At 39.5% G+C, this 13,947-nt stretch overlaps 1 protein-coding gene across 3 annotated transcripts in view; it reads left to right on the top strand.

Annotated features, from left to right (window-relative positions):
- EPS15 (epidermal growth factor receptor pathway substrate 15) overlaps nucleotides 1-13,947 on the top strand; it is a 91,936-nt gene that overhangs the window by 39,776 nt on the left and 38,213 nt on the right. For all 3 annotated transcript variants that reach the window (XM_011926257.1, XM_011926259.1, XM_011926258.1), the window contains 7 exons: nucleotides 2,610-2,771; nucleotides 3,957-4,154; nucleotides 6,162-6,365; nucleotides 8,658-8,771; nucleotides 9,668-9,758; nucleotides 11,060-11,095; nucleotides 12,863-12,996. In XM_011926257.1, coding sequence (XP_011781647.1) covers nucleotides 2,610-2,771; nucleotides 3,957-4,154; nucleotides 6,162-6,365; nucleotides 8,658-8,771; nucleotides 9,668-9,758; nucleotides 11,060-11,095; nucleotides 12,863-12,996 — 939 coding nt within the window. The remainder of the gene's footprint in view (nucleotides 1-2,609; nucleotides 2,772-3,956; nucleotides 4,155-6,161; nucleotides 6,366-8,657; nucleotides 8,772-9,667; nucleotides 9,759-11,059; nucleotides 11,096-12,862; nucleotides 12,997-13,947) is intronic.

The following is a 13,947-nucleotide window of genomic DNA, read 5'->3' as shown; positions in this document are numbered from 1 at the left end:
TATTATAATTTCAGGTCTCTTAAAATAAGGACTGAATTAAAATACAGAAATTGTGTTTTCTTCCAGAAATCAAGTGTCCCTGCATCTTAAATTTTCTGTACAGTTCCATTTATCAGTCCTTTGTGCAAGAGTTAGCAATTCATGACACAAAGGTCACTTTCTGCCTTTCTTTGCAGAGTTGATGACACTCATCAAACATCATCCGAATTCCTCAAGTATCATCCGTTCAGCTGCTGCCTTTGAGTTCCCCTTCTTGTCTGCCTGCTCTGCCTGGGCTTTAAAGGAATTTTTTAAAGAAAGGAACATATTTTTAGACTAACCAGTTGGTTAAGAAAATATAAGATAAAAAGCAATTATTGAAAGCATTGTTCAGTGTTCTATTTAATCACAGAAACATCTGCATGTATTTGAAAAATAGTGACACACATGTGAGACATTTAGTCTGCAGATAGTATATCACATGATGGTTAAGAGCTCAGGCTGTAGAGTCAGAACTCAGTTTGAATCCATAGCTTACTATTTTTAACTTTGGACAAGTTACCTACATATCAGTGCTTCAGTTTTCTCATCTGGAAAATATGAATGATTTAGTACCTAATTGATAGATCTGTCATATAGACTATAAATAAGTTAGTATATTTGAAGAGCCTAGAACAGAACCTAGCACATTGTAAGTAACATTTAAAGTGTTGGCTATTATCATGATGGTGCTATCTTGTGTAACCTATGCAGTAATTCAGAGACCTTTTACTTTTAAGTTTCTCTTCTGTTCTTAGATTCTTATTCTGGTGAATGACTGTTGGGACCTTTGAATAGATACTGTTTTTAGAAATTTGTGTTCAGTTTTACCTCACCCTCTTTGAGATTTTTGTCCACCTCATGCTGACACATACTTTGGAGTTACTAATCCCTGAGCCACTGCGCCTGGCTTTTTAAAAATTTCTGTAGTTCTTGTTATTAAGCATGAGGTCTGGTATGTACATGGATGAATAAATAATATAACATTTTCAAAATGGTTCATCCTTTTTTGTTTTGTTTTAAAAAATCTTTTCCTACACTGAGATCTGCATTTCTTCTACACATTTTAAAGTTAGCCTTTTATATTCAGATCCATAATTTAACTGGAATTAATTTTTCCTTTTTTTTTTTTTTTTTGAGACAGTGTCTCACTCTGTTGCCCAGTCTGGGCATGCTGTGGCATGATCACAGCTCACTGCAGCCTTGACCTCCTAGGCTCAAGAGATCCTCCCATCTCAGCCTCCCGAGTAGCTGGGACCACAGGCATATGCTACCACGTCCAGCTAATTTTTTTTTGGGGGGGGGGTGGAGTTTTGCTCTTGTTGCCCAGCCTGGAGTGCAATGCGTGATCTCGGCTCACTGCAACCTCTGCCTTCTGGGTTCAAGTGATTCTCCTGCCTCAAGCCTCCCAAGTAGCTGGGATTACAGGCATGTGCCACCACGCCTGGACGCTGGGCTAATTTTTTTTTTTTTTTTTTTTTGCATTTTTAGTAGAGATGGGGTTTCTCCATGTTGGTCAGGCTGGTCTCGAACTCCTGACCTCACGTGATCCGCCTGCCTCGGCCTCCCAAAGTGCTGGGATTACAGATGTGAGCCACTGCACCCAGCCCATGTCTGGCTAATTTTTAAATATTTGTAGAGACAGATCTCATTATGTTGCCCAAGCTGGTCTCAAACTCCTGGGCTCAAGCAATCCTCCTGCCTCAGCCTCCCAAAATGCTGAGATTACAAGCGTGAACCATCCCACTTGACCTATAATTAATTTTTCTGTTTGCTGTCATTTAGAGATTCACTTGAAATTTTTTTTGCCATATGGGTATGCCTGACATCATTTGCTGAATATTATTTTTTTTAGAAATGGGATCTTGCTCTGTTGCCTAAGCTAGAGTGCAGTGGCGTGATCAGAATTCACTGCAGCCTCGAACTCCTGAACTCAGGCAATCCTCACACCTGTGCCTTCCAAGTAGCTGGGACTACAGGCATATGCCAGTGCACCTAGCTACAATTCAGGGTTTTGAATAGAGGAGTGACATGATCTGATACAGATTTTTAACAGTAGCTGATGTGCTGAAATTCACTGAAAGGTAGCATGAGTGAAAGTAGGAATACCAATTAGAAGGCAAGAGAGAGATAAGAATGACTTGGACCAAGTTTGAAAAAGGTGGTCAGTTTCTGGATATATTTTAAAGAAGGTTGCAACAGGATTTGCTGACAGATTAGAGATGAGAGGTGAAAGAAAGAGTCCAAGAAGATGCCATGTGGGGTTTTTTTGACCAGAGAATCTGAGAGGGGAAAGATTGAGCTTAAAACAGATTTGTGGGGAAATTCCAGGAGTTCTATTTTCAACATGTTAGCAAAGCCCATCACACGTCCAAGGACAGATTTGAGTTAGCAAATTGAATATCTAAATTTGGATTCTAAGGAAGATGTCCTCAAGTAAAGATTGTATTTAAAGCTGTTAAGTACCCTAGTCTCATCAACACAATATACTCAATAAGACTTTATTCTTTCTTAAGGCAGATTTAAAATTACTAACTTAACCCTCCCCTACCCACAAAGAAAATAAATATATTAATTTTCTTGGATTTTAGGATCTTCAAGATGAAGTTCAAAGGGAGAATACTAATCTGCAAAAACTACAGGCCCAGAAACAGCAGGTACAGGAACTCCTTGATGAACTGGATGAGCAGAAAGCCCAGCTGGAGGAGCAACTCAAGGAAGTCAGAAAGAAATGTGCTGAGGAGGCCCAACTGGTAATATCTGGCTATTTCCTGCTGCCTGCATCTATACGTTAGTTGCTTTTCCTGGCTTAAGATGAAAACATTCTCTACTTTTTGTTATTGGTGGTGGTAGTTGGCAGTCTAGTCAGCATTTGGGTTCATGGGGGCGATGGAGCAAGGTTCATACAAAAATTACAGGCCTTCTTTAGAGGAAATGGGGCAGTTAATGAACTGTTTTTCCAAATTTTTGTTAGAAATATGTGCCTATACCTTCAACTCTCCTCTATCCCTCCACCAGTTAGCCTTCTCTACAAAAACCAGACATCAAAAAACATCGTAACTGGCCAGGCACAGTGGCTTACACCTGTAATCCCAGCACTTTGGGAGTCTGGGGTGGGGGAAATTGCTGGAGCCCAGGAGTTGGAGACCAGCCTGGGAAACATGGAGAAATCCCATCTCTACAAAAAATATGAAAGGCGGCTGGGCACAGTGGCTTATGCCTGTAATCCCAACACCTTGGAAGGCCAAGGCGGGCAGATCACGAGGGTAGGAGATCAAGACCACGGTGAAACCCGTCTCTACTAAAATTACAAAAAATTAGCCGGGCGCGGTGGCGGGTGCCTGTAGTCCCAGCTACTCAGGAGGCTGAGCCAGGAGAATGGCTTGAACCTAGGAGGTGGAGCTTGCAGTGAGCCGAGATCACACCACTGCACTCCAGCCTGGGCAACAGAGCAAGACTCTGTCTCCAAAAAAAAAAAAATTTTTTTTGAAAGCCAGGCGTGGTGGCCCACATCTGTAATCCCACCTACTCGAGAGGCTAAGGTGAGAGGATCACCTGAGCCTGGGAAAGCTGAGCCTGAAGTGAGCTGTGATCGTGCCACTGCACTCCAGCCTGGGTGACAGAGTGAGACTGTCTCAAAGAAATAAAACAACAACAACAATGAAACACCATAATAGGCCTACGTATGGCTGGGCATGCTCCTATAGTCCCAGCTACTCAGGAGGATCACTTGAGCCCAGGAGTTTGAATCCAGCCTGGGCAACATAGCAAGACTCTCTCTCTCTCAATTAAATAAACTATTTGCTATTTCTGTCAAAAAAAAAAAAAAAACCCACCAAAATAGTAAAGTAAACAAATAAATGTATTGCATTTTGGAACATTTCAATGACATCTCTTCTTTTAATCCCCATTTCTTCTCATTCACTTTCACATTATAGATCTCTTCTCTGAAAGCTGAATTAACTAGTCAGGAATCACAGATCTCCACTTATGAAGAAGAATTGGCAAAAGCTAGAGAAGAGCTCAGCCGTCTACAGCAAGAAACAGCAGAATTGGAGGAGAGTGTAGAGTCAGGGAAGGCTCAACTGGAACCTCTTCAGCAGCACCTACGAGATTCGCAACAGGAAATTAGTTCAGTAAGTCTTTGTAAAGCAAGAAATATACTCAAATGGATCCTCTGTATCCTTTAGTCAGCTATACTTCCCAACTTCTGCTCCTTCAACCTCTTGCCTAGTTTACTGTTCATTTTTCAGTCATTTTATACAATAGGTTTTTTTTTTTTGTCACCTGTTGTATATTGAAACTATCATACATCTTGTATATCTATCTGATGATTATCATTGGAGTAGTGATTAAGAGTGTGGACTTTGTGGCTCGATGGTCTAGGTTTAAGTACTGGTCTGCTACTTACTAGCTAAATCACCTTAGTATCAGATTCTTCATCTTCAAAATTGGAGGATTCATAAATACCCTACCCCTTAAGGCCACTGTGAGGATTAATGAGGCAAAGCCTGTAAGACATTTTAGCATGGTGCTTAGTATATAAATGTTCAATAAGTGTTGCTTATTTTATAAACAATAACTTAGTTTCTTCTGTTTTGTGATCTAATTTTGAATTCACATTTACTAATTTGGAAGCTTGTTTCTTAAGGAAATTGTTCCTTCTGTAGATAAACGTGCAGTGTTATAGTTGGTCTTATGTATAGATCCTTTGCTTTTTTATTTCCAGGTTTCCCTACATAAAGACTAATATTTTAATGAATGATGAGATAGGGCTGGGTATTGTGGCCCATGCCTGTAATCCCAGCACTTTGAGAGGGTGAGGCAGCGGATCACTTGAGGCCAGGATTTCGAGACCATCCCTGCCAACATGACCAAACTCTATTTCTACTAAAAGATACAAAAATTAGCTGGGCATGGTGGTGCCTGCCTGTAATCCCAGCTGCTTGGGAGGCTGAGGCACGAGAATCACCTGAGCCTGGGAGGCCGAGGTTGCATTGAGCTCAGATCACACCGTTGCACTCCACCCTGGGCAACAGAGTGAGAATCTGTGTCAAAAAATAAAAACTAAAAAAAAAAAAGGATGATTAGACAGAAACACAGAGATCATGGAGTCTATTTCTTTCATTATGAATTTGAAAAAATTAAAGCCAAGGAAGTTCAAGTAACTTTCTCATGGTTACATATCCTTGAAAAGGGCTACATCTGAAATCTAGTTCTTCTAAAATCCAGTCCAGTGTGCTCAGTTATTACATAGAATGAAGTCCTTCACTTTTGTGCCTCCTTACCCCCTATTATCTGGCAGCTGAGTATCTACCTACTCATTCATCATGCAAGATACACCTTAAATTCTTATTTCTTTATGGTATTTTCTGCATTCTGCTTTTGTTGGACTTTGTATTTCTATTATAGCAGTAATAAGATTTTTCCCTGCATATTTGCTTATATGTCTGTCTCTCCTAGCAGACTGATGGTTTTGGTCCAGGAACTTACACATTTTAAAAAATCCCTATCATTTAGCACAGTTCTTGTCCTAATGTAGGTACTCAATAAACAGGTAACCTGAAAGAGTTGTAGTGAGAATGCTGCCAGATGAATGGGTATTCTTTAAACTGTTTTCTTTTTTTGAATTTCTTTAAAAAAAAGGAATACTTATTGTCAGAAATTACTGAATCCTTCCTCTTAGTCATGTAGCATTCCCAGAGGATTCTTCTTAAAGGAAGCAAGTGTATCCTAGACCAAGTCTATGGGTATAACCATTTTTATTTTATTTATTTTTTTGAGACAGGGTCTCATTCTGTCACTCTGGAGTGTAGTGGTGTGATCATGGCTCACTGCAGCCTTGACCTCTGGGCTCAAGTGATCCTCCCTTCTCAGCCTCCTGAGTAACTGGGACTACAGGTGCACTCCATCATGCCCAGCTAATTTTTATATTTCTTGTAGAAGTGAGGTTTCACCGTGTTGCTCAGGCTGGTCTGGAACTCCTGGGTTGAAGCAGTCCTCCTGCCTCAGTTTCCCAAAGTGTTGAGATTATAGGCAAGAGCTGCCACACCTAGCCCGTCAGGAAGTGGATGAGGGCATTTTTATGTTATATGTCTTTTGAGTAATAAATTCTGTTCTGTATTCTCGCTTTGTGTTGGCAGATGCAAATGAAACTTATGGAAATGAAAGATTTGGAAAATCATAATAATACATTAAATTGGTGCAGTAGCCCACACAGCATTCTTGTAAATGGAGCTACAGATTATTGCAGCCTCAGCACCAGCAGCAGTGAAACAGCCAACCTTAATGAACATACTGAAGGCCAGAGCAACCTAGAGTCTGAGCCCATACATCAGGAATCTCCAGTGAGTCTAATACTTTCATAACCTTCATAATCAACTTCCTTGTGCAGATCCAAGTTTCATTGGCATTTTATCTGATATAAATACATGGCCTTGCCTCATGTGAGAACAATTGAGATTTCCTTTTTAGAGGCAGAGAGTGAGTCCTAATTCAAACAATTGTACATTTTAACTAGTATAGTATAAAAAGATAACTTCAGCTGTTTTTTTTTGGAGACGGAGTTTTGCTCTTTTTGCCCAGGCTGGAGTGCAGTGGCGTGATCTTGGCTTACTGCAACCTCTGCCTCCTGAGTAGCTGGGATTACAGTCTCACGCCACCACACCCAGCTAATGTTTTGTATTTTTAGTAGAGATGGGGTTTCATCATGTTGGCCAGGCTGGTTTTGAATTCCTGACCTCAAGTGACCCACCTGCCTTGGCCTCCCAAAGTGCAGGGATTACAGGCGTGAGCCACCATGCCCAGCCAGCTAATTTATTTTTTATAGAGCCTGTTTTTAAAACACTTGTTCTGTAAAGTAAAACTTTTTTTTAAGTACCTCACCCAAAACTATAATAATTTTTCTTACATAGTGTTAAGGACATTCATTTACCAATTATTTGGAGAGTACCAACTATGTGCAAGAGTGGTGTACTACATAAGAGCTACAGAGACAAGAGACCTCAATCTTTCCTTCAAGCAGCGTACAGTGTAGTAGTGTAACACTGTGTTAGAGGGCTGTACTAAAGGAAGCACAGAATTTTCAGATCGGAGAGTTTGGAGGGTGTTCATAAAGATTTTGTTGGGAAAAGCTTTGCAAGTGAGCTTTGACAAGTGAGAAAGGGTTAAGCTAAGAAGAGGAGGATACATTCCTGCCAGAGAAAACAGTATTAGTATAGGTACAAAGTGGAAGAATACATGCAGCACAGAATCTTGAGAAGTTCTGAAGGATATCTTGCGATGATGGAGAGGGTATTGGTAAGAGATGAGGCGCTCCTAGTAGGCATCTGCATTACCTCTGGTGCTTATCAAAGTATAGGTGATTCCCCAAACTTGCTGAACTAGTTTCTGGGATAGAGCCAGATACGTGTATTTTAAAAACACATTCTATGGGTGATTGTCATGTGTACCTGGATAAAAATGACGACTTTTAGGTCAGAAAGTGCCAGAAGGTGAGAAATTTAGATTCATCTTAAAGCTTTGGGGGATTTATCCTACTACAGTGAACAGCCATTGAAGAATTTTAAGCAAGAAGTGATGTGATTAACTTTTAGAAATGTGGAAAACGAATTAGAGAGTCAGACTGTAGAAGGGATAATGAGAAGAATAAAAGTTTAAGAGGTATTAAAAGTGAAAAGTTAACAGACTTGATTTTATTTACACAGTACAGTCGTATGGATTATACAATATTCTTTCGAGTGCAAAAAAGGCAGATTACTAGGTTATCCTTTAAATAAATAAGGGTGGTATAAAATAGATATTGCCCCTGCTACTTTTTTTTTTTTTTTGAGACAGAGTCTTGCTCTGTTGCCCAGGCTGGAGTTCAGTGGCGTGGTCTCGGCTCACTGCAACCTCTGCCTCCTAAGTTCAAGCTGTTCTCCTGCCTCAGCCTCCCGAGTAGCTGGGCCTACAGACGCGTGCCACCACGCCTGGCTAATTTTTTGCATTTTTAGTAGAGACGGGGTTTCACCGTGTTAGCCAGGATGGTCTCGATCTCCTGACCTCGTGATCTGCCTGCCTTGGCCTCCCATAGCATTGGGATTACAGGCGTGAGCCACTGCACCCGGTCTGCCCCTACTACTTCTTGAGTCTTTCACCCACTCGTCTAAATGAAGAAGACAATGGGAAGCCATTGAAGAATTTTAACCAGAAGGGTCATGATGACATCCAAATCTTAGAGCTGTTAGTTTGGCTACAATAAGGAGAAGAGATTGGAAATGCACGTATTGAAGGCAGGAAAGCAGTTGGAAGGAAGACTGCTATGGTAATTGGAACCAAAGATAATAATACTGTAAGTGACAGTGACAGTGAGGATGGAGAAGAAGGCAAGGATTTGAAAAAGAGGTAGGAGGTAGACTGAGCAAGACTTGGAGTCTTATTCTAACTGAGGATTAAAGATGTCCTGAAGGTTTCTGACATGAATGACTTTGATCCTTGATGACACCATTTCCCTAAAAAAGATTATAGAAGGAGAAATTTTTTGATGAATACGTTCTGCTTGTCTTTTTATTTTTAAATAATTTTTGGTTATCTTTAGTCAGTTGTCTCTGCCAAGTCAAAAAGTATATTGTTAATCTACTTGCGTTAATATTTTGTAGGCAAGAAGTAGTCCTGAACTACTGCCTTCTGGTGTGACTGATGAAAATGAGGTGACTACAGCTGTTACTGAAAAAGTTTGTTCTGAACTCGATAATAACAGACATTCAAAAGAGGTAAAAATAATTTTATATTAACATTGGAGACTCATAAGGGTGGAAGGACAGGAGGGGGTGAATTATCAGACATTACTTAATGGGTACAATATACATTATTCAGATGATAGATACATCAAAAGCCCCGACTTTACCATTAGGCAATATAGTGATGTAACAGAATTCCACTTGGACCCCTTGAATTTATACATATAAAATAAATAAATAATAAATAAATGTTCTTAATAGCTGGATGTGGTGGCAAGTGCCTGTAGTCCCAACTACTCAGGAGGCTGAAGTAGGTGGATTGCTTGAGCCTGAGTTGGAGGCACTAGGCAACATAGAGAGACCTTATCTCTAAAAATTAAATGATATATTTTTAAAATGTCCTTATCACTGTTTTCCTTAGATGAATTATACACTATTTTAGGCAAAGGAAAGAGAAACGTGTTAAATGTACTTTATGACTAGAGAAATATTTGTTACATTACCATCAGTTGATTTTTCTTTTGTTTTCGAGACTTAAGTTTCACTTTGTTGCCCAGGCTTGAGTGCAGTGGCACGATCTCGGCTCACTGCAACCTCCACCTCCCAGGTTCAAGTGATTCTCCTGCCTCAGCCTCCCAAGTAGCTGGGACTACAGGCATGTGCCACCACGCCCAGCTAGTTTTTGTATTTTTGGTAGAGACGGGGTTTCACCATGTTGGCCAGGATGGTCTCTCTCTCTTGACCTTGTGATCCGCCCACATCAGCCTCCCAAAGTGCTGGGATTACAGGTGTGAACCACTGTGCCCGGCCCATCAGTTGATTTTTTCAAAGCATGTGTATGACCTGAATGTGTGTTATTTTATTTTAAAATGTTACCTTTTAAAACTTTGGTTTCTAAAAAAAAAATTTTAATTAAAAATTATTTTTAGGAAGATCCATTTAATGTAGACTCAAGTTCACTGACAGATCCAGTTGCAGATACAAACTTGGATTTTTTCCAGTCTGATCCTTTCGTTGGCAGTAAGTACTCTTTTTTTTTTTCTATTATAGATTTACCCAAAAAAAGGCTTTGTAATATGTAAACTAAGGATTAAGGCTTTGGTTTCAATAGCCTATCAACTCAGTCTGTCACCCAGGCTGGAGTGCAGTGGCACAATCTCAGCTCACTGCAACCTCCACCTCATGGGTTCAAGCAATTCTCCCATCTCAGCCTCTTGAGTAGCTGGGGCTACAGGCACCCACCACCACACCTGGCTAACTTTATGTATGTATTTAGAGATGGAGTCTCGCTCTTTTGCCAGGCTGGAGTGCAGTGGCACGATCTTGGCTCACTGCAAGCTCTGCCTCCTGGGTTCAAGTGATTCTCCTGCCTCAGCCTCCCAAGTAGTTGGCATTACGGGCGCCTGCCACCACACCCAGCTAATTTTTGTATTTTTAGTAGAGGCGGGGTTTCACCATGTTGGCCGGGATGGTCTCCATCTCTTGACCTCATGATCCGCCTACTTTGGCCTCCCAAAGTGCTGGGATTACAGGCGTGAGCCACTGTACCTGGCCTGCTTTGTATTTTCCTGCTTACTAATGTTGAACATCTTTCTAGATGCTTATTGGCCATTTGTATGTCTTTTTTGGAAAAGTGTTTATTCAATTTTGGTGAAGTCCAATTATCTATTTTTTTCTTCTATCACTTGTGCTTTTGGTGTTATCTACGAAACTATTACCTTAGTCACAAAGATTTAATGCTCTCTTTGTCTAAGAGTTTTATAGTTTTGCTGTTACAGTTAGATCTTTGATCCATTTTGAGTTTATTTTTGTATGTGATGTGAGATAGGGGTCAAGCTTCATTCTTTTGCATGTGGATATCCAGTTGTCCTAACACCATTTATTGAAAAGACTGTCCTTTGTCCATTTTGTGTTCTTGGTACTCTTTTCAAAAATCAAATGACCATAAATGTAAGGATTTATTTCTGGACTCTTCAATCCTGTAAGAATTTTTTTTTTTTGCTTCAGTAAAGCTCAGTATCTTTATTTCTGAACTGGTGATAATAACACCCTCCCAGTACTCTTGTGAAGAGTAGAGGTTTTGTTAGTAAAATTTTTGCTATAATGTCTTCTCCTCCATCTGTAACCTCAACTTGTGATCAAGGTAAGTATAGTTGGCTGTACATTTAATAAGGTCAATGACATTCCTTATTTTATCTACTTTGAAGTGAAGTTATTGAAATAAACTTTGCTTTGCTTTTGTTTTAAAGTTACCCTTTAAGTAACGGTGTCATCACAGTAAATATTATTATTTGGATTTCTTTCTGTTTATTTTATCACAGGTGATCCTTTCAAGGATGATCCTTTTGGAAAAATCGGTCAGTATCTTACTGAGTTTCATCTTAGCTTTCATTCGTTTCTGCTTAATAATAAACTTATGTTATTTGGGTCTGAAACTGAAGCCCCAGTAAGATACTCTATGTGCCTGGCATTTTCAGAAAGAAAGTAGTAAATTCTTGAGATTTTGCTTAATAAATTGTTGCTTTACTTTTACTTCTCCTTTTTTTTCCTGGTGTTTTTTGTTTCTGAGACAGGGTCTTATTCTGTCACCCAGGCTGGAATGCAGTGGTGTGATCATGGCTCACTGCAGCCTTGACTTCCTGGGCTCACCTAGTCCTCCTGCCTCAGCCTCCTGAGTACCTAGGTCTACAGGCTCATGCCAGCACACCTGACTGATTTTTTAAAAATTTTTTATAGAGTCAAGGTCTCACTGTGTTGCCCAGGTTGATCTCAAACTCCTGGGCTCAAGCAGTCCTCCTACCTCAGCCTCCCAAAGTGCTGCAATTAGAGACAGGCATGAGCCACTGTGCCTAGTAGGTTTACTTTTTTAAAAATGACATTAGTGTTTAGACTTTGGTGCTTTTAATATTTATTCTGATTCCTCCTTACTAACTAAAGGTTTGGTGAGCATAATGATCTATACTACTTCGGGATTTAGAATGTAATTTTGTTTTCCTATGATTATAGCCCACACATGTGATTAGAGGAAGAGGATCTTGAAGAATTACTAAAACATCAGGCTTTTTAAGATACTCTTTTTCTGGGAATTTTCATTAGAATAATGCAAATGTTGTTTGCCATTTAGTTTTTGCATCCCAAACCTGTTCTAAACTATTGGCTGTTAGCTTTGAGCTCAGAGAGAAAAATACATTTAGAAGTTTTTATTGTGTTTTCTGTAGTTACACAGAAATATAGATAGTGTAGAATAAGGAAACTTAAAATTGGATCTTTTGAAATTATATGTCAATTTAAAAAAATAAGTTTATTAGGTGAAAGGTTCTATATCTTTTATCAAAATTGCAAAGGAGTCTGTGAAATAAAAAATACTCAGCTTAGATTCTACGGGATTTCAAACTGTCTTTTTGGGGTTTTTTTTGAGACAGTCTTGCTCTGTTGCCCAGGCTAGAGTACAAGTAGTGTGATCTTGACTCTCTACAACCTCCACCTCCCATGCTGAAGTGATTATTCTCATGCCTCAGCCTCCTGAATAGCCGGGATTACAGGCGCGCACCACCATGCCTGGCTAATTTTTGTGTTTTTAGTAGAGGCAGGGTTTCACCATGTTAGCCAGGCTGGTGTTAAACTCCTGAGCTCAAGTGATCCGTCCACTTCAACCTACCAAAGTGCTGGAATTACAGGTGTAAGCCACTGCACCCAGCCCAAACTGTCTTTTTGTTTGTTGATTTTTGTTGGTTTGTTTTTGAGACAGGGTCTTACTGTCACCCAGGCTGGAGTGGAGTGGCAGGTCTTTGCTCACTGCAGCCTCTGCCTCCCATGTTCAAGTGATTCTCCCACCTCAGCCTCCTGAGTAGCTGGGACTGTAGGTGCGCACCACCACTCCTGACTAATTTTTGTATTTTTTAGTAGAGAGGAGGTTTTGCCATGTTGGCCAGGCTGGTCTTGAACTCCTGATCTCAAGTGATCTGCCTGCCTCAGCCTCCCAAAGTGGTGGGATTACAGGCGTGAGCCACTGCACCTGGCCCCAAACTACCTTTTAATTAAGGCACTGATCATACCTTTAAGTGATGGGAAATTTAGTGCAGTAATTTTTTTTTGTCTCTTATATTCATGCCTTATTTTTTTAGATCCATTTGGTGGTGATCCTTTCAAAGGTTCAGATCCATTTGCATCAGACTGTTTCTTCAGGCAATCTACTGATCCTTTTGCCACTTCAAGCACTGACCCTTTCAGTGCAGCCAACAATAGCAATATAACATCGGTAAGTGGGAGAATTAAAAACTGTTAAGTTAAATGGATAATAAGTGTCCTAAGCAAGTTTCTTGAAATACATAGTGATGAAAGAACCCTCATTTAGATTACTTCTAATAGGCCATATAAGAATTTCAGTCTCATCCCAGTTCATTTAGTTTTTGGTTCAGACTGGTATTTCATAGTTTGGTTACCCACTGGAATTAACTGGAATGACTGAACGGGGTCAAAAGTGATGTTCATCTTTCAAGAGACTAAATCTTATCCTATTGAGGATACTAACAATGATTGGAAATTTATAAGCCAATCTTATATAAAACTTTTCTGAAGTGTTTGGTATATTATTGAAATAATGAAAATCACTTTAAAAGAACTTTAGAAAAATAAAATCATTTATGTTATTTCATAGACACATCTGGAATGTTAATTCTGCAAAGTACAAATTCTCATTAAATGTCAAGCTCTCTTGAGAACATACATACCTATACAATCACTATTTAATAACCACATGCTTGATCCAGGTACTGGTGTGTGCTTTACATTCGTTGTTTCTAATATTTATGTCAATTTTGCAAAGTAGGTGTTGATATCCCTATTTTAAAGATAAGGACACTGGGACTTAGAAAAATTAACATGTTTAAGGTCCTATAGCTAGTTGCTCTTTTATCTGGAGGCTTTAAAAAAATCTTCATATTGTGGATATTTAGAAATACTTAAACGAGAATAATGTAATGAAATATTTTAACAAGCTTTCATGCATCCATTACCCAGTGTCAATAATTAGGAATGGTTTTACTGGTTTTTGGTTTTGCTTTTTAATTTGTGTTTTGAGACTTCGTTTTTGAGACGGGCAGTTTCACGTCTGTAGGTAAACTGAACCTATAAAGGACCAGTTAATTGAGAGGCATTTGAAGCAAAAATTTTATCTTCTAGTACTCTTAGATTAAGAATTTTTCCTGGC

This window comes from Colobus angolensis, unplaced genomic scaffold (genome assembly GCF_000951035.1).
Source record: "Colobus angolensis palliatus isolate OR3802 unplaced genomic scaffold, Cang.pa_1.0 Scaffold68, whole genome shotgun sequence".
In the NCBI taxonomy this organism is placed as follows: Eukaryota; Metazoa; Chordata; class Mammalia; order Primates; family Cercopithecidae; genus Colobus; species Colobus angolensis.
Note: the sequence above shows the minus strand (reverse complement) of the source record. Positions and strands in the feature narration are given on the sequence as shown.